The sequence below is a fragment of the Zea mays genome, chromosome 8 (genome assembly GCF_902167145.1).
Source record: "Zea mays cultivar B73 chromosome 8, Zm-B73-REFERENCE-NAM-5.0, whole genome shotgun sequence".
In the NCBI taxonomy this organism is placed as follows: domain Eukaryota; kingdom Viridiplantae; phylum Streptophyta; class Magnoliopsida; order Poales; family Poaceae; genus Zea; species Zea mays.
Genome location: NC_050103.1, coordinates 61813540 through 61835473, shown reverse-complemented (window position 1 = coordinate 61835473; position 21934 = coordinate 61813540). Strand labels below are relative to the sequence as shown.

General features: G+C 42.2%; 1 protein-coding gene across 1 annotated transcript; it reads right to left on the bottom strand.

Annotated features, from left to right (window-relative positions):
• Positions 1-759: 759 nt before the first annotated feature.
• On the bottom strand, positions 760-1756 carry LOC100384177 (long chain base biosynthesis protein 1b; the record flags this gene model as incomplete). Its single annotated transcript, XM_023300849.1, has 4 exons — positions 760-896; positions 973-1045; positions 1126-1219; positions 1671-1756. Coding segments are annotated over 4 exons (390 nt in total), but the record flags the coding sequence as incomplete, so codon positions are not given.
• Positions 1757-21934: the final 20178 nt, after the last annotated feature.

Genomic DNA, 21934 nt, shown 5'->3' with positions numbered 1-21934 from the left:
GTTATTTAGTAAACTGTCTAAAATGTTCTATATTAATAAGCGCTTGCAATATAAAAACCGTCTTATTTAGGTGACTGATATTGGACGTTTTAGAAATCGTCTTATTTAGAAGACCGATATTGGATATTTTTAGAACCGTCTTAATAAGATTTAAACAAATTGACTTAAATAACAATATATTCTTCAATTTATATTCATTTGAGATACCACATTATAATAATTTGAAAGAGAAATACACACACATATATTTAATAATAATATAATATAGATGAGTACCAATCAATATTTCATACATAAGTGTACTCTAAATCCAAACCAAAACACTGAGATAATCTTGTAATTAACCAAACAATCTGTGCAAGTGCGGAATACAGTGTACATCAGATTGATTTGCATCATGTCAAAACCAGATTGTCCAAGGGATACATCGGTTGCCGCTGCCGCACCCCTCCTATCGATGTTCCATGACTCCATTCTTGCTGGCCACTTTGTCCCAAGCATTTCACCAAACAGTCAACACCCTCGTCACTGCAATCACATCAAACTACCTATGTACAGTTAACTGACAGAGGAAAAACAACTCATCAATAGACACAAGAAAGAGATAACAATGTTGTGCTAAAGCCTAAAGTTGAGCTGGATAAATCCATATTATGTCTAAAAGGCCAAGCATGCAGACCTCGATACACCAAACAAGTCAAGGTTCCAATAATACTTGTGAATTTCATAATTTTTTTAATACGGTGAACTTAGGTGAACTTACGCGACTATGATATCTTCTTTCTTACAGAAGGCAGGTATCACACTGAATATTGTAGAAATCCCATATGAATAAAGAATGGAGTCTGGAGTCCCCAAAAATTTAGCTATCTTTGACTCACAGTCAAGATGGACATCTGCAAGAACACAATAGAAAGTTAAGTTCCTCTATACTTTCAACCAAAGTCATTGTCTGAGGATGATAATACAGACCAATTGTTCCATAAAAGCCACGTGGACCACAAGAACCAACACCATACTTCTCCAATGAACTGATGCAAGAATCCTGGAAGTCATTCGCTTTGTTTAGATATTCCAAAAAATACATACATTGAAATATTGTCAAGCAATAGAATTGTCTCTTACAATAATCTTTTCGTTGCCAATTAAACCGAGGTACTTTGCTGATGCAAAGTTCACAACTTCTTTACCATCAACAATCGTATGTGGTCCAGTGGCACTGTATAAAAGAAAAATAGAAGGGTTAATTATGATCCTCAGAAGATCATATATGATGCAATCATAACTACTTAACATGGTAAACAATTGTAATCCATACTGCATGAATATTTGTAACACAACCAGAAATGCGTGAAGAAAAATTCTGGTGAATTAAATAATATACACATATAACTAAAGCAGAATTCAGGGGATATTCAACAAAAAGAATATTCCATATATAGCGGTGTCTCCCACAGTTTCAAGAGTGAGACCATCCGGTTAATCCATATATGAAATGATATGTAGGATTACTCATGCAACAACACCACAATGTACCCTAGGTAACTGTGAACTTACTTTAAGAAAAAAAATCCTTTATAGACTGCTAAAGTTCCAACAATGCGTCAACTGCTAGTTTGAACAAAAAAAATCTGGTACAACTCCATCAGAAACCAAGCTGTAGTGCAAACCTCGGCAACACGGCACTCTGCCTCCTCGTGAGCAATGGCCGCACACTATAACATTTTAGGCCTTCTGTGACATTATGATGCACATTCTATGTTTTCTTCAGTGGAATTAATGGGCTGCACGGCATGAGAGAATTGCACATGACGAATGTGATGGGTGACCTGTTTCCTGAAAATAAAATTTAGAATATAGTTTTAGAAAAGAAAATAGCAACAAATACATTTCAAAAAGATCCCAGATAGAACTACTAGAAGTTTTAGGCAGAGAATTACAATTTCATATTCTCCATTCATAAATACATGCTAACTGATAGCATAATACCTAAGCAAGGATTAGTACCACACTCTTAGGAAAACATCCTATGGAGTGCTAGCTCATGGATCAAATTTAATTAAAAGAAGTTAAGTGAACTGTTATGGCAATATGAAGTTTTTGATTCTGCACAGCAAGCGTAGAATCCACCTTCAATCCTTGATGTTGTCCAAGCTAAAACTTAAGAAAAGGCTTGCATGATAACTTAACATAATTTATTAGCCAATAAGAGCTTCCATAGGTATAACTTAATGTTTTTCAAGACACAAAAGACTCAGGATTAAGACAGCACCAAATTTGTCGTTCGTATAAAACAAGAATAAATTGTGTACGGTGTAAAAACAAACTACTATTGGGCATGCACTCTCAATAAATTTAATAGCAAGTACAGTAAATATGTCCCAAAAAAGCAGCACTGCAACACAGTAATGGCGTATACTTTATTACTATATCATAGTAGACAGTAAGTGTTTGCTAGCTTGCAACAAATTGATCCCAAATAGTACTAGAAGATTAAGAGCAGAGGATTACAATTCCATAATTTTGACTAATCTGACATACAGCTCAATATGAGAAGTATGTGGGTATAAGCTTAACAGATGTTCTTAAAATGAGGTACGCCAGGGGCTGAAAATTGGCATACTTATTCAAAATAAGTATGTCGGCCCCGGCATACTTAATAATACCCACATTCTTTCACTTGTTTCCCATAATGCTTTTAAATATTTTTCTCAATATAGCAAACTTTATATTGCTATATACATTGACTTCACTCAGACCGTCAAACAAGCTTCATTTAAGATGAGATTCGTACTATCACTAGACTAGAGATAACATATAAAGATATATCAAAATTGCAGATCTCCTCAACAACAGTTTCTCTCGTGTTCTCTCTGCAGTATCCAAATTGAGTAATACATGGAGAGACAAGGTAAAATGATAAAAGAAACTGGTCCATACGGGCTACAGGTATCCACTTGCCAGGACACGGGTTTGTCTTCTTATCAAACAGCGCCTTTCCAAATCCTCTAGCACTGACACCTAGAACTAGGAATACATAGATCAGATGTGTGGAAACCCAAGATGGAATGTGAATGGATTTGTTTTACCTTTCGCTTCCGTTGAACATGGGCTACAGAGACGTGCTTGTGCTCACGCAGAGAGCCGAGGAGGGGTGGGGGCCACGGTTGCTTAATGGCACGCTTGACGCCTAGAGAGGCTCGCGTGGAGAGGGGGCAGCTGGGCACGGGCAGGCCATAGGCGCGGACGCGTTTCACACGTAGAAGTGCAGGCGAGCGGCGGCGCAGAGAAGAGATGCGGTCAAGAGAAGCGGTGAGTAGCGGGTCCGCAACGAAGGCCAAAGGGTTAGGTGTCCAGGCGTGTGGGCTATGGTGTGTTATTGGGCCAAACTAAGCTAAGGTGTGGTCCATATCTAGTCATACTAGGCCCTTTGCCTCTAGTCATGACTATCCTGCCTTTCCGTTTCTCACCTGGATTGAGTCAACGAAAAGAACGTTACTAAACGATGATAGAAAGCTTGATAGTGCAATCATAAAAAAACTGGTGCATTATATACTAGACATAAAGATAGAAGTGAAGTTTTTTTAAAGTAGACGACGATGGAAATCATGGATTATACAGTACAGAAGAGAAGTAGCAGAGGGACCTATCCTTAATGGTGTGTCACGTGAATTAACATAGATAGTAATGTTTTTTAAAAATATGTACAACATCATATGTCTATGACATATATGCATTGTCGTGCAATATTGTCACAAACTAAGCCGAATTCACTATTCACTACGTTTTGTCATAATACGTCTTATTAGAAATATTATACAAAGAAGGTTTCATATTTAGAAGTGTCTAGTATACTTTCTAACATTTAAGACAGTCCTTATAGTCTACACGACTCTAATATTATCTTTATTTGAGATGGTTTCATATATAGATGTGTCTAATATACTAACCAAAATCTAAGACAATTCTTGCAATCTTAATGACTCAAAAGGTATATTTATTTTAGGCGGTTTTCAATAACAATCCGTCTTAAATCAATATAAGACATTTCTTACGATGTAACTGTCTCAAAATACTTCTTTATTAAAGACGGATCTCTACAAACCGTCTTACCTTACTCGTCACCATATGATAAAAGACACTTCTATAAAATACACTAATATCCGTCTTAAAATGTGCGTCTTAAATAAGCATATCTCTAGTAGTGCAAGAACATAACGGATGTAATACTTGGTGTAACTAATGTTCGTTGCTGGAGCAATCTTCTTGCGCCCTGACGTCCGTGATCTCCGTAGTATTGGCGTGCAGGGAAAGCTTCCCTGGCAACGTATAAGTGATGATGGACACACTGCACCTCGCAGCACGGGCGTACTGTTTGATAATGGACTAGACAGGCACGCTGCCTGCAGGATGGCCTAGACGCCGCCTGCCAGCGGAGTGGACAGGACACATTAAATGCTGAGGGGGCACATCGTCTGTCAGCGGGATAGACAGGCGGCATGTCTTCTCCGCAATAAATGCAGAGGCAGCGCAACCCAGAGGCCTTACGTCAGGCTCCGCCCGCTGGCTTACGTCACGAGCGATAGTCCACGTGGTAGCATCGGGCCTCCGCCTGAGCGGGGAGTTGAAGCGCACTGGATAAAGCCTAGGCACGTGTCAGTACCGGATCCTCGCCTGTCCTTGACCTAGGCCAGGGTATTCCCTGTCCCGGGACCTTGCTGTAGGTGGTCCGGATCTCACTCAGAGGGGTTCGGATCCCACCCAAGGGGTCCGACTTGCTTACTTGGGAGTCCCGGACCGTACTCGGAGGTCCGGGTTGAGTGTAAGGGGTCCGACGCTCTCTCGTGAAGGTCCGGACCCACTGACGGCATCCTAGATTATATCACTTCTTCTGGTTACGTGGCGTCCTTGGGGCTGCCCACGTGGTGGAGTCGGGTGTTGTTCACCACGCAGCTAGAGATAGCTGCACAGGCATCGTGTCTTCATACTGTAGTAAGGGGTACCCCTGATTCAGGGTACCGACAATATCCCTAAATAAGATATATTATCCCTTCTATTGATTTTTTCTTTGTGCTTTATAAAAAAATAATTAATAAAAATATACCTATATCATTTTTGTTATTCCTTTATTGAAAGATATATATATATATATATATATTTATGAGTACTCTCTAAAGGATTTTGTACACTAGAAATCATCTTTCTTAAAATACCTAGGCGTATGGTTTGCATACTTAAAAGACTTTGCTTAAATAGGATAATAAATAAAATAATTAATTAAATTATAGTTTGCACTCATGCTGGTTTTGCTTGTGCGCTTATGATGTAACCACTAATACAAACTCAACTTTGAATTCAAATTTGAAGTTAGAATTGAAATAAGGGAAGAAACAAAATAGGAAATAGAAAAGAAAAGAGATGGCGCTTGGGCCGAAATAACCCTAGCCGGCCCACCTTCTTTCCTATTCCACGCGGCCTAGGTGCCTACCGTGTCGACCGGCCTTCAGCCTCTGCGTGCTGGCGTTCCACTGCCGTGTGGGGCCCACTTGTCAGGGTCTTCTTCCAGCCGAATCAAGGGAGGCCAGAGATCCTATAAACGCGCAAGCCTCGCAACAACTCTGTCCGCGATTTTGGCGGGTCGTGGAATTTGGCTGGGTCCTCGGCCTCGCGTTCGGAATATAAAAAGGAACGTCCGCCGCTCCCTGACCTCCAGGTTGTAGCCATCGCCATGTGCTCGTCGGATTGCAGAGAGAGATTTGCGGAAAAAAGCTGAGTGCGAGGAAGCCGCCCCGCTGTTCTCGGATTTGGCGATGATTCGGCGCCAGGGTTGGATCGAGACCTTCACTGCGGGGACGTGCTCGTGGTGGTGACATCCAGGGAGATCGAAGGCCGTCAGATCACCTGCAAATTCTCGCCGTCGCTTGCCTTGGCTGCAGATCCGAGCAGCTCGTGGACAGCGACAACCGCCACCTAATCTCCAATGAGTTTGTCCCCAACCGTTTCTGGGGTGGGAATCGGTGCGGCGTTGGGTCTAGGCAGGGCTCCGGCGAATGTCCGTCACGCATGCTTTGTTTGCCGCCGTGGCCGCGCGCAGGAGGAAGAAGACGATATCCAGAGTCGTCCATCCGAGTTTGGACGATGGGGATTTGATCATGGGGAAACGTTTGGGTTGAAACGCGGGGTCCGTCCGATCTGATATGTGCCGTTGATTGAGGATCCAGTGGCCTATTTCGCATACCGGTTTGTTAATGGGTAGGATCAAATCCAGGCGCTTAATCTCTGATCGTGTGGCTGGAATCGAAGGATACCCCTTCGCAGGCGCAGATTAACACAAAGGCCCCTGAGTTTTAGAGAAACCAACCCACGGTCCATCGCAAGTGAATTGTGAGTCTTGGAAATATTTACATAATAAGCCCTACACTTTCGAATAATGCTGCGCTCGATCTAGATAATCAGAAAATCAAATAAATTCATTTGGAAAGTACTTTTTAGAGTAAAAATAAATGCTAGAACTTGTTTAATTCATATAAAATTCATACTTGGTCCAAATTAGTCAATTCCAGTTTCTGTAATTTTGTAATAATATTGTTTATCACATAGTGTCTCTGTTTTGACATAAAAACCATATTAAAATTTATCTCTTAAGTAATCTCGTATCAAATACATAAAACCTTTGGAAATTCATAACTCCTCTGTTTTAATTCCGAATTGACTCGTTCCAGCTGTGTTGACTTTGTAATAAGATTGTGTACACAGTAGCTAACCTTATTTTGTTATATCACATACTTTTAGAATTAGATATTCGTGTATCCTATGTATAATAGATCTATTTTACTAAATAAGGTTAACATGTCTACTATTATAATTTGACTATAATTGGTTTTCTAAACAAGTATAATCTAGATTAAAGTTGAATTGATTATTTAAGAGTATATATTCTCACATGATGTATATTAATCAATTTATAATATAGTTTAATAATTAAATCACATAGATCTCCCATCAATCATAACTCCTTAACCATGACTCCGATCTTAGTAGTTCTCGATCCCACGATCTCGTAGCAACGTGTAGATTATTATTATGCAGTATGTTCTTATGTTTGGTGTGATGTTAATTTTGTCTATACTATGTCTGTTTGTATTGTTACAACTAGCAGTGAGGTCACGGGAATCTGAGGATCATCCTGGTACCTAGAATCTCAAGTCCCAGGCAAGTTGTGCCCTTGATCACATTTATTACCCAATAATGTTCTTTATTATCACTTATCAATGCATAGGTTTAATTTTGATGGGACCCAATAGGTTGCCCTAGTCTGTTTATCCTTTTACCTTGTTACCCCTGAATCATTTGGGTAGTTTTCTATTGCTTTATTGGTTTTGGGATAATATTTCATTTTATCCATGTTCCAATTATTTTGTTATTTTATTTATGTTCATGTCAAGATCATCATTATCTTTAATTGGAACATGGAGCTTAACTTGAGAAACACGTGCCACCACAAGGGTGGAACGGGACGCCCTTGGCTGACTAATTAGGAAAGCTAGTGGAAGACTACCTTACCCAAAAGGGGTAAGGGCAGTAGGGAAGTTGCATGCAAGGAGGTTCTCGGGTTGATTTTGCTGCGATGGCGGTCAGACGAGGGATTCTTACAAGTGCTCTTCCCATAAACTATAGCGGGTTTTCGGAAGCTAGTGAAACTTTGTAAAAGCCTTGTACTGGATCGCTAGCCATTCACCTCGGTAGTGTCTAAGGGCCTTGCAAACCCTGGCGACATGGGATACACGACTTGTGGGTATAGGGCACAACCTTTGCAAAGTGTAAAACTGGTATACTAGCCGAGCTCACGGTCATGAACACCTCAGGACTCTCGCATGATTAAATTATGGAACTAAATTCAATTTGTCATTTGCATTGCATGGTATTTATTATTAATTTTGTTCTATTATTCTTATTATGGTTTGGTATCTACTTACATTTAGTAATTGCTAATAAAATTTTGACCAACTTATTAAAAGCAATGCTCAGCTTTAACCCCTATTATTGATCAGCCTTACATATCACATGAACTCCCACCTTTGGTGAATTCATGCACATTATTCCCCACAACTTGTTGAGCGATGAACATGTGTGAGCTCACCCTTGCCGTCTCACACCCCCCACAGGAGAAGAACAGGTGGTTCAAGAGGAGCCACACAACAAGGAGTTTGACTTGATCTAGGTGGCATCTCCCAGTTGACTTATTGGCGCCAAGGATGGACTTTTAGTTCGTTTTATATTTATCTTTTATTTTGTAAGACTTCCGCGATATAATAAGTACTCTGATGTTATTGTGACATTTATCTCTATACACTCTGTTATTATATGAGTTGTCTTCTTTGACGCATATATGAGATGCACCCGGCTTTGTCCCTTAAATCCGGGTGTGACAAGCATAGACCTGATACTCGGGATGTCGTGGTTAAGGAAAGCAAAGGAAGTTATACACTGTGCTAAGGGAACCGTAGAACTCAGCAGCTCAAAAAGGGAAAGATTCGAAGTCGATATTAGCATAACCGCCTCTACCAGACCCGCCATATATTTAGTAGATGGAAAATTTGTGGGAAGAAACATCTGAGTTGTTAGAGACTTTCTAGATGTCTTTCCTGAAGAGTTACCCGGAATGCCACCAGATAGGGAGGTTGAATTTATCATTGATCTCTTACCTGGTACCGCTCCCATTTCAAAAAGGCCATATAGAATGTGAGTGGAAGAATTAAAATAACTTAAGAAACAATTAACGTAGTTGCAAGAAGCAGGGTACATTCGTCCGAGTTTCTCACCTTGGGGAGCACCGGTACTGTTTGTACAGAAGAAGGATGGTTCGTAAAGGATGTGTGTGGACTATAGATCACTTAATGATGTCACCATTAAGAACAAGTACCCTTTACCTCGTATTGAAGATTTATTTGACCAGATGAGAGGTGCTAGGGTGTTCTCTAAGATTGACCTCATGTCGGGGTATCACCAAATGAAGATTTGGCCATCTGATATTCCCAAGACGACTTTCTCTACCCGATATGGTCTATATGAGTTCACAGTCATGTCGTTTGGCTTAACTAATGCACCAGCCGACTTCATGAATCTGATGAACAAGGTGTTCATGGAGTATCTTGATAGATTCGTTGTGGTATTCATTAATGATATTCTGATCTATTCCAAGAATGATAGTGATCATGGGGAACATTTGTGGATGGTGCTACAGAAGCTATGAGATAATCAACTCTATGCCAAGTTTAGCAAGTGTGAGTTCTGGCTGGATGAAGTACCATTCCTTGGGCATATCATCTCTAAAGGTGGAATCGCAGTGGATCTAGCTAAAGTAACGGAGATAGTTGGTTGGAAGATACCAAAGACAGTCACTGAGGTTCGGAGTTTCCTGGGACTCGCAGGTTATTACATGCATTTTATTGAAGGATTCTCCAAGATAGTGAAGCCTATGACCTCACTATTGGAGAAAGGGAAGGAGTTTAAGTGGACACACGAGTGCCAAGAGAGTTTCAATCAATTAAGGTTTAAGTTGATGTCACCCCCAGTGTTGATTATGCCAGATCTGCAGAAGGGATTTGACATATATTGTGATGTGTGCTTATGCAAGAAGGACATGTCATCGCCTACGCATCTCGCCAGTTGCGGAAACATGAGTTGAACTACCCCACTCATGACTTATAATTGACAGTCGTAGTGCATGCTCTTAAGATTTGGATGCATTATATTATGGGGACTAAGTGCCAAGTCTATACTGATCACAAGAGCTTAAAGTATATCTTCACTCAGAAGGATCTCAACCTTAGGCAACTCCGTTGGTTGGAGCTCATCAAAGACTATGACTTGGAAATTCACATCGGGCAAGGCGAATCTGGTTGCGGATGCCTTGAGTCGGAAGGAGCATATCCATGCAGCTATTGTCGCCCAGTTACCTAATGAGTTAGCAGAAGACTTTGAGAAGCTCAATTTGGGGATAGTTGCTCATACTGAAGGAATTACCATAGAAGTGGAACCTACCTTAGAACAAGAAATACGAAAGGGTTAGGTTGGTGATGTCAAAATTCAAGAAATCAAAGACCTGATAACAGAAGGTAGTGGCCCATACTTCATAGAGGATGAGCAGGGCACGATATGGTTCAAGAACATGATTTGTGTTCCTGAGATTGACAGTCTTCGTGAAACCATATTGAAGGAAGCACATGACTCAGCTTACTCCATCCATCCGGGCAGTACCAAGATGTACCAAGACTTGAAGCAGAAGTATTGGTGGTATGGACTAAAGAAGGATGTTGCTTCACATGTAGCATTGTGTGATGTTTGCTAGAGGGTGAAAGCTGAACATCATAGACCTGCCGGTTTGCTGCACCCGCTTAAGATACCTGAGTGGAAGTGGGAAGAGATTGGCATGGACTTCATTGTAGGTCTACCCCGCACATCTACTGGGTATGACTCTATATGGGTGATTATGGACAGGCTAACTAAAGTAGCCCACTTTATCCTAGTGAAGACCACATATTCAAGAGCCAGGCTAGCAGAGTTGTACATGGCATGGATAGTTTCTCTACACGGGGTGCCTAAGAAGATCGTGTCAGACCGAGGATCTCAGTTTACTTCTTGGTTTTGGCAAAAGTTGCATGAGTGCTTGGATACAAGATTTAACTTCATCTCGGCCTACCATCCTCAAACTGATGGGCAAACCGAGAGAACCAACCAAGTACTGGAAGATATGTTAAGAGCATGTGCTCTTAAACACGGTGGCAGTTGGGACAAGAGTCTACCATATGCAAAGTTCTCCTACATTAACAGCTATCAGGCTAGTTTGAAGATGTCCCCGTTTGAAGCTCTATATGGCAGAAAATGCAGGACTCCTCTATATTGGGATCAAACTGGTGAAAGGCAGTTCTTTGGGCCAGAAATTATACAAGAGGCAGAAGAACAAGTACGATTGATAAGGAAGAACTTGAGAACTGAGCAGTCAAGACAAAAAAGTTATGCGGATACCCAGAGAAGACTGCTAGAGTTTAAGGAGGGTGATTACGTGTATCTAAAAGTGTCACTGATCCGGGCTATGAGGAGATTTAAAGTCAAAGGGAAGTTGTCCCCTCGCTTTATTGGACCTTAAACCTAAAGCGAGTGGGGGAAGTTGCCTATCAACTGGAATTACCCGACCATCTGGCGGATGTACATAATGTCTTCCATGTGTCCCAACTGAAGAAGTGTCTCAAGGTACCCGAAGAGCAACTACCTATGGATGATCTTAGTTCAAGATGATCTGACTTATACTGAGTATCCTATCAAGATCCTTGATACTTTAACTCGTGTCACGAGGAGTAAAGTGATCAAAATGTGCAAAGTGCAATGGAGTCACCATGGTGAAGATGAGACTACTTGGGAAAGAGAAGAAGAGCTACGAGTAGACTTTCGCCACCTCTTTCCAAGTTCTTTCTAATCTCGAGGACGAGATTCTTTTTAAGGGGGTAGGATTTGTAATACCCAAATTGTAAATATAATGAAGAGAGTTGAACTCCTTAAATGATTTGCCATCTACTCATTAAGACATGGGAACATCCTTATTAAAGGGAACAAATAACTAATAAAATACTATATGCATCATGTTGGAGTTTTGTTTGTTTGTGCATTTAATGATAATAACAATAATATTAATAAAAATATAATAATGAGTTGAGAATTTGGATTGAACCCCAAATTGAAATTTAGGAAATTGGAAGAAAAAAATAAAGAGAAAGAGAGAAATACTAGCCAATACAAAATAAATTTATAAATAAGTAAATTCATCCCATAATGGCATGTTCAAATCATACATTCAAATTTGAGTACAAAATTCTCCACAAAAATTTGAATCCAAATCTGGAATTTAAAAATAAAAAGAAAAGGAAACAAGAAAATGTAAAAGAAAAAGAAAAGGAAAACTTAGCTGTGCCTGTTGGGCCGTATTCCATGGCACTCGGCCGGCCCAACCACTTCTCAACCCGGATGGTTTGCGCGCCGACAGGCAGGCCCGCGCTGTCATTAATGGGTGTCACGCGCGCTGAGCAACTCCCTCTCCCTTGTGGCCCCAGCCGTCATCTCACTCATGTTTCACTACCGTGTGGACCCCAACGGTCAGGCTGGAGCTTCCTTCTTCCTCGGATCGTTACGCCGGACGTCGACTTCCACGTGACATACCAACCGAGCGAGACCCGCGGGCTCTGGCGGACCCATGACTCCCCCTCTCGATTCATCCGTGCGGGAGATAAAAGCCCTCTCGGAGACTCTAAAAGTTGCACGTACCCGTCTCTCTGCCATCATAGGGAACTGTGAGCGATTGAAACCCCGCCGCCGCTACTGTCCTTCGTTGGCATCGTGACTGGACTTTCCGTGCTAAAACTCGAGGGCCTGTTGGGCGTGGAAAGGCTTTGGCTCCCACCGAATTCGACGAATCTTGCCTCGGGGTTGAGTAATTCCTCGTCGTAGTGCTCCCCCGCCGCGGCAGTAGCTGTACAGCGTGGCCAGTCCTCGTCGTCGCTCTAGCCATTCGGTATAATCCTCGATCACCTTCGCCGCATTTGCAGGAGCGTGTTACACCTGTCCGTTGTGATTCGGGGCACCGTAGCGCCAGGCGAGAGCTCGTGGGGCTTCTCCACCATGGCAACACGGTGGCGCCACCGTAGAAGGGGGCGGCCAGCGGTGTGGGGGGAGGATACGATGTCCACCGTCGGATCTTGATGGGCGGTCGTGATTAAAACATCACGTACCCCTTCGCTTGGAGGGATGGCGACCATCAGATCCTAGTCGGACGGTGGAAATCTGAGTGTAGGTGACGTTTCGGGCAAGTACATTGTGGCCGTTGAATCAAGATCTGAGGGCTGGCACTGCATACCGTTTCGGGGTGGGATTGATCTAATTTGGACCGTCCTCGATGGATCGGTCGGTCGATATTTACTTATATCGCGTCGGATAGCCCTATTTACATTTGAACCCCTGTTCTTTCTTAAAACCTACCAGCCGTCCGGACACAGTTAGAACCTATTTAAATTAGGTCCCTAGAACTTGTGGTTTGAACCCTGAGTCTCCCTAAAATTATGCCTGCAGTCCAGATGAAACTCAAGAGTGATAAATTAAACCAGAAAATATTTCTTTGTGTAAAAATAATTACAGATTCTTGTTTAATTCATAGAAAATTCATTTTAATTCCTTTTCACTCCATTCCAGTTGCAATAATTTTGTATTAATATTGTCTATCAACTAGTAACTCTGTTTAGCCATGAAACTTAAAAGTTAAATTATTCACTTGAGTTATTTCGTACCAAGCACCTAATAACTTCAGAAAATCATAACTCAAAAACCGTAACTCCGAATTTAGTGATTCTTGTTCCTATGATCTCGTTACGATGCGTAGAATATTATCATGTATTCTGTTCCATTGTTTGGTGTAATTTTCATTTCTGCTATACCGTTTTTGTTTGTATTGTTGCGAGTGTACGAGCAAGCCAAAGAGGATGCAGGTGTTCAGCAGGTGGAGACTGCTGAGCAGGAGCTCATTGAAGGCAAGTTGTGCCCTTGATCACCTTTATCTACCCAATAATATTGAAAGGGAAATAGGGTCAAACCTTTTCCTAAATGATTTTGGTGGTTGAATTGCCCAACACAAATAATTGGACTAACTAGTTTGCTCTAGATTATAAGTTCTACAAGTGCCAAAGGTTCAACACAAACCAATAAAAAGTCCAAGAAAGGGTTCAAATAGAAAGGAGCAAAACCAACCAAAGGCTGCCCTGGTCTGGCGCACCGGACAGTGTCCGGTGCACCAGGGAGATCCACTCTGAACTGCTCAGCTTTGGGTTTTTGGGGAGCCACTCCGCTATAATTCACCAGACTGTCCGGTGTAGCACTGGACTGTCCGGTGTGCCAAGCGGAGCAACGGTCGCCAGCGCAACGGTCGAGTTCAACGGTCGGCTGACAACGCTACAGTGCGTGGACAGTTCGCGCAGAGTCAGAGCAGGTGCCAGAAGGCGCACCAGATAGTGAACAGTACCTGTTCGGTGGCCCCACATGTCAGAGTTCCAACGGTCGAACCCTAACAGTTGGGTGGCGTGGCTGGCGCACCGGACTGTCCGGTGCACCCATCGACAGCAGCCCCTCCCAACGACCATTTTGGTGGTTGGGGCTATAAATACCCTCCAACCACCACACTTCAAGGGATCCAAGTTTTCAGCCAACACATTCAATACAAGAGCTAGTGCATTCAATACAAGACGTAATTAGATTGAATCAAAATCTCTCCAAGTCCCAATTCCACTCAAAGCAATTAGTGACAAGAAGAGAGAGTTTTGTCCGTGTTCTTTTGAGCTCTTGCGCTTGGATCACTTTTCTTCTTCCCATTCTTGTTTCCAAGACATTTGTAATCAAAGCAAGAGACACCAATTGTGTGGTGGTCCTTGTGGGGACTAAGTGCCCCAATTGATTGAGGAGAAAAGCTCACTCGGTCTAGGTGACCGTTTGAGAGAGGGAAAGGGTTGAAAGAGACCCGGTCTTTGTGACCACCTCAACGGGGAGTAGGTTTGCAAAAACCGAACCTCGGTAAAACAAATCACCGTGTCACACTCTTCATTTGCTTGTGATTTGTTTTCGCCCTTTCTTTCGGACTCGCTTTTATTTCTAACGCTAACCCGGCTTGTAGATTGTGCTTAAAGTTTATAAATTTCAGATTTGCCTATTCACCCCCTCTAGGAAACTTTCAATTGGTATCAGAGCCCAGTACTTCATTAGAGCCTAACCGCTCGAAGTGATGTCGGGAGCTCACGCCAAGAAGGAGATGGTGACCGGCGAGAAGCCTGCCACAAGCCACGAGAAAGCTCCTTCGGGGGAGTCTGGCAACAAGAAGAGGGAGGAATCACCTCCCCGCATCAAGTCACACCAGAGTGGTGATCAGAAGAAGAAAATGAAGAAAGTGGTCTACTATGAGACCGATTCTTCGTCGCCTTCCACCTCCGGCTCCGACACGCCGTCCATCACTTCTAAGCGCCATGAGCGCAAGAAGTTTAGTAAGATCCCCTTACGCTATCCTCGCATCTCCAAACGCACTCCTATACTTTCCATCCCACTAGGCAAACCACCAGTTTTTGACGGTGAAGATTATTGTATGTGGAGTGATAAAATGAGGCACCATCTAACCTCACTCCACGCTAGCATTTGGGACATTGTTGAATTTGGAGCGCAGGAACCATCCGTGGGGGATGAAGGCTATGATTCGGACGAGGTAGCCCAAATCCGGCACTTCAACCCCAAGCCACTACTATACTCCTCGCCTCTCTAAGTCGAGAGGAGTATAATAAGGTGCAAGGGTTGAAGAGTGCCAAAGAGATTTGGGACGTACTCAAGACCGCGCACGAAGGAGATGAGGTGACCAAGATCACCAAGTGGGAAACGATCAAGGGGGAGCTCAGTCGATTTATGCTCAACCAAGGAGAGGAGCCACAAGCCATGTACAACCGGCTCAAAACCTTGGTGAACCAAGTGCGCAACCTCGGGAGCACCAAATGGGATGACCATGAAATGGTCAAGGTTATTCTTAGGTCACTTATTTTTTAACCCTACTCAAGTTCAATTAATTCGTGGTGATCCTAGATATAAGCTAATGTCTCCCAAGGAAGTTAAAGGAAAGTTTGTGAGCTTTGAGTTGATGATCAAAGGCTCCAAACAAATCATTGAGCGAGGCGCTACCTCCACACCCGAGGTGCAACCCGTCGCCTTCAAAGCGACGGAGGAGAAGAAAGAAGAGTCTACATCAAGTAGACTCCCCATCGACGCCTCCAAGCTCGACAATGAAGAGATGGCTTTAACCATCAAAAGCTTTCGCCAAATCCTCAAGCAAAGGAAGGGGAGAGACTACAAGTCCCAATCCAAGAAGGTTTGCTACAAATGTGGTAAGCCCGGTCATTTTATTGCTAAATGCCCATTATCAAGTGATAGTGACAGGGGCGACGACAAGAGAGGAAATAATAAGGAGAAGAAGAGGTACTACAAGAAGAAAGGCGGCGATGCCCACATGTGTCGGGAGTGGGACTCCGATGAGAGCTCCACCGACTCCTCCTCCGACGAGGACGCCGCCAACATCACCGTCAACAAGGGTCTCCTCTTCCCCAACATCGGCCACAAGTGCCTCATGGCAAAGGACGGCAAAAAGAAGGTAAAATCTAGAGCCTCCACTAAATATGCAACATCTAGTGATGAGGATAACTCTAGTGATGATGAAGATAATTTGCTTGCCCTTTTTGCCAACCTAAACATGCAACAAAAAGAAAAATTAAATGAATTGATAGGTGCTATTCATGAGAAGGATGAACTCTTGGATAGCCAAGAGGACTTCCTTATTAAGGAAAACAAGAAGCATGTTAAGGTTAAAAATGCTTATGCTCAGGAAGTAGAAAAATGTGAAAAATTAACTAGTGAGCTAAGCACTTGCCATGATACTATTTCCAACCTTAGAAATGAGAATGCTAAATTAATTGCTAAGGTTGAGAAATCAAATGTGTGTGATGATTCTCTTGTCAAACTTAAAGATGATAATGCTAGTTTGATTGCTAAAATTGACAAGTTGAATGTATCACTTTCTAGCCTTAAGACTGAGAATGATAAATTAGTTGCTAAGGCTAAGGATTTAAATGTTTGCAATGTTTCCATTACCAATCTTAGAAATGAAAATGCCATGTTACATGCTAAGATTGATGAATTAAATGTTTGCAAACCCTCTACATCTATTGTTGATCATGTCACTATTTATACTAGATGTAGAGACTTTAATGTTGATGCTATTCATGATCACCTAGCTTTAATTAAACAATAAAATGATCACATAGCTCAACTTAGTGCTAAAATTAATGAGCATGACTTAGAAAATGAAAATTTTAAATTTTCTAGAAGCATGCTCTATAGTGGAAGACGCCCTGGCATTAAGGATGGCATTGGCTTCCAAAAGGGAGACAATGTCAAGCTTAATGCCCCTAAGAAATTGTCGAACTTTGTTAAGGGCAAAGCTCCCATCGCTCAGGATAACAAGGGTTACATTTTATATCCTGCTGGTTATCCCGAGCACAAAACTTGGAGAATTCATTCTAGGAAGTCTCACTCTGGCTCTCATCATGCTTTTATGTATAAGAGTGAGGCATCTAGCTCTAGGCAATCAACCCATGTTAAATTTCCTAAAAAGAAATCTCCTACTGCATCAAATGAACCTAATGTTTCATTTAAGACTTTTGATGCATCATATGTTTTAACTAACAAATCAGGCAAAGTAGTTGCCAAATATGTTGGGGGCAAACACAAGGGGTCAAGACTTGTGTTTGGGTACCCAAGGTGCTTGTTTCTAATGTTAAAGGACCCAAGACCGTTTGGGTACCTAAGAACAAGGCCTAAACTTGTTTTGTAGGTTTATGCATCCGGGGGCTCAAGTTGGATCATTGATAGCGGGTGCACAAACCACATGACTGGGGAGAAAAGGATGTTCTCCTCCTATGAGAAAAACCATGATCCGCAAAGAGCTATCACATTCGGGGACGAAAAATCAAGGTTTGGTCATAGGACTTGGTAAAATTGCTATATCACCTGACCATTCTATTTTCAATGTTTTTCTTGTAGATTCTTTAGATTACAATTTGCTTTCAGTTTCTCAATTATGCAAAATGGGCTACAATTGTCTTTTTACGGATATAGGTGTTACTGTCTTTAGAAGAAGTGATGATTCAGTAGCATTTAAGGGAGTGTTAGAGGGTTAGCTATACTTAGTTGATTTTAATAGAGCTGAACTCAATACTTGCTTAATTGCTAAGACTAACATGGGTTGGCTCTGGCATCGCCGACTAGCCCACGTTGGGATGAAGAATCTTCATAAGCTTCTAAAGGGGGAGCACATTTTGGGACTAACAAATGTTCATTTTGAGAAAGACAGGATTTGTAGCGCATGTCAAGCAGGGAAGCAAGTTGGTGTTCATCATCCACACAAGAACATCATGACGACTGACAGGCTGCTTGAGCTACTCCACATGGATCTATTCAGCCCGATTGCTTACATAAGCATCGGCGGGAGTAAGTACTGTCTAGTTATTGTGGATGATTATTCTCGCTTCACTTGGGTGTTCTTTTTTCAGGATAAATCTCAAACCCAAGAGACCTTAAAGGGATTCTTGAGACGGGCTCAAAATGAGTTCATCTTAAGGATCAAAAAGATTAGAAGCGACAACGGGACGGAGTTCAAGAACTCACAAATGAAAGGCTTTCTTGAGGACGAGGGCATCAAGCATGAGTTCTCTTCTACCTACACACCACAACAAAATGGTGTAGTGGAGAGGAAGAATAGAACCTTACTTGACATGGCAAGGACCATGCTTCATGAGTACAAGACATCGGACCAGTTTTGGGCCGAGGCGATTAACACCGCCTGCTACTCCATCAACCGACTCTACCTTCACCAAATCCTCAAGAAGACATACTATGAACTCCTCACCGGTAAAAAGCCCAATGTTTCATATTTTAGAGTCTTTGGTAGCAAATGTTTTATTCTTGTTAAAAGAGGTAGAAAATCTAAATTTGCTCCTGAGGCTGTAGAAGGCTTTTTACTAGGATATGATTCAAACACAAGGGCATATAGAGTCTTTAACAAGTCCACTAGACTAGTTGAAGTTTCTTGTGACATTGTGTTTGATGAGACTAACGGCTCTCAAGTAGAGCAAGTTGATCTTGATGAGCTAGATGATGAAGAGGCTCCATGCGTCGCGCTAAGGAACATGTCCATTGGGGATGTGTGTCCTAAGGAATCCGAAGAGCCTCCACAAGCACAAGATCAACCTTCATCTTCCATACAAGCATCTCCACCAACTCAAGATGAGGATCAAGCTCAAGATGATGAAAATGAAGATCAAGAAGAGCCACCTCAAGAGGAGGACAATGATCAAGGGGGAGATGCCCATGATCAAGACAAGGAAGATGATGAGGGTCCAAGCCGCCACACCCAAGAGTCCACCAAGCGATACAACGAGATCACCCCGTGAACTCCATCCTCGGCGATATTCATAAGGGGGTAACCACTCGATCTCGTGTAGCTCATTTTTGTGAACATTACTCCTTTGTGTCTTCTATTGAGCCATACAGGGTGGAAGATGCATTAAGGGATTCAGATTAGGTGTTGGCTATGCAAGAGGAACTCAACAACTTCACGAGCAATGATGTATGGCATTTAAGTTCCACGTCCTAATCAAAATGTTGTAGGAACCAAGTGGGTCTTCCGCAACAAGCAAGATGAGCATGGTGTGGTAACAAGGAACAAAGCCCGACTTGTGGCCAAGGGATATTCACAAGTCGAAGGTTTGGATTTCGGTGAAACCTATGCACCCGTAGCTAGGCTTGAGTCAATTCGTATATTATTTGCCTATGCTACTTACCATGGCTTTAAGCTCTATCAAATGGACGTGAAAAGTGTCTTCCTCAATGGACCAATCAAGGAGGAGGTCTATGTTGAGCAACCTTACGGCTTTGAAGATAGTGAGTACCCTAACCATGTTTACAAACTCTCTAAGGCGCTTTATGGGCTCAAGCAAGCTCCAAGAGCATGGTATGAATGCCTAAGAGATTTTCTTATCGCTAATGGCTTTAAAGTCGGCAAAGCCGATCCTACTCTCTTTACCAAAACTATTAAAAATGATTTGTTTGTATGTCAAATTTATGTTGATGATATCATATTTGGGTCTACTAACAAATCTACATGTGAAGAGTTTAGTAGGATCATGGTTCAAAAATTCGAGATGTCTATTGTTGGGGACTTGTTCTCAAATGCTTTGAATCAAGAACAAAGCAACATAAAATGTTAAATATAAATGCCCTTCGTCCGCTGAAGCATTATCTCCCCAAGGATTTAATGAACTTCGGACGAAGACCATAAACAAAATATCACGAAGGTCATACCTTCGTGATCAGACTTATAAAACAATATAAAATAAAATATAAAACATGGAGTATTAGAGAGAGATATGCCATAGTGAGATAACATTGTTCACATATTTTATTATATGAATTTCAATACCAAACATAATGTTCAAGCATATTTTTACCTTAGCCTTGACGGGAAACAATAATTCCAAAGCAATGCGTTTGCAATTACCGGATCGCGTGAACAGTAAAGGAATACTGTTCACTATTTATAGGCACAGGACAAAGCGTGTAAGGAATTACAATCATACCCCTTATAAAAGTTTACAACAACGACTCAGACCCTTATGGACTAAAAGGTCATTCTATCTTTAAGTCGGTTCGATCCTTCATCTTCGGACACGCTATAATACCGAAGCTTTATGAGTGGTAGCTTCGGCATCACATATAAGCAGCTTTAGCCGAAGCTGTTTTCTTTTCTACAGGACCTTCGGCGACGAAGCATGGTCCCAACAGTAGCCCCTTCGCGGTGCTAGATCGTTTTTCGTAACGAGCTTGATCCGTGAAAAAAGTCTCTTAGGCTTCGGGAAGCCGAAGGTCCGAAAAACACCTTCCCTGAGCTCATTGCCGAGAAACGATACAGTTTCCGAGCGCGGAGCGGTCCCACCATGCAGGTTCACTTTCTTGGTTTTTGCGGCCCACCGTTCAGTGGGTGCGAGCGACTGTTTGCCCGGTGTAAAAATCTTGACGATTCACCTTCTTACCTGCAGCACTATATAAACAGACAGGTAGGTGTGAAGTTACCACAACATTCATTGCTATTGCACTGTTTCGCTGCCAAAAATTTAACCATAGCCGAAGCTTGACTTTTGCATTCAAACGAAGCTCCAGTTTGGATTCTGCTTCGTCACGAGAAGAGCTTCGGAAAAAAGGTTATTAATTTCCAAGGAATTTTTCAAGAAAATTTAAAATCAAATGGCCAGAGTACGCTCCAGTGCTAGGGTTGAGCATGATGGAGATGAGACCGAAGCCGTTGAAACCGTTCCGATTTCTGAAGCAATGAGGCGCTCTGGGCTGGTTTCATCAGAGGACACACCTGCTGCCGAAGCAACACAAGCTGATGTTGAAGAAATTGGTTTTGAAGATGAGTACAGCTGCGGGATGCCAAGTAAACCTAGTCATTTGGACTTTGGAAAGTCCACCATCTCTGAAGCTGATCTTCCAAAAATGGTGAAGCTGGGCTACTTTAGTGAAGCAAAAAAGGAGCTGGTTCGTTTTGGTTGAGAGGAAACTATTCCGAAGCCGGAAAAGAATGAGGTTGTAGTGTTCAAAAGCTTCTTTAAAGCTGGCCTAAGGTTCCCCCTGAATGGGATGATTGCTATTGTACTGAAGAAGTTTGGGATTTACCTTCATCAACTGACCCCCAATGCTATTGTTAGATTAAGTGTTTACATTTGGGCCCTTCGTAGCCAGGGAGTGGAACCATTCGGTGAGGGTTTCTGCCGAGTTCATGAATTACATTACCAGACTAAAGCTAGAGGAGATGGTCTACATGAGAATTTTGGCTGCTACAACTTTGCTTATCGCAAGACTACGAAGTTTCCAGTGATAAGCTACCAAAGCAAATGGCCGGCCGGATGGAAGTCTGAATGGTTTTATGTTAAAGTTGATAAGGATGAAGATAAATTGGTCCAGAGTCCGCTAGAGCTAACCTTCGGAGAGACGAGGCCCCAATGCAACATGATAAGGGGTAGCCCGAGCCAGATTGCTTTGGGTGAATTTCGAGTAATTTCAGAACATATTGGCACTAGAGACTTAGTGCAGGAATTTCTGGCTTTTAAAGTGTTCCCAACACTGAGGGAGTGGGAGATGCCGAAGCTGGAGGGAGAAAAGAAAAAGGGAGAACTTGTTCGATTGCCTTATCACTACAAGTTTAAGAAACACTTTAAAAAACCCTGCCAGGAGTGGTTGGATACAATCGAGATTA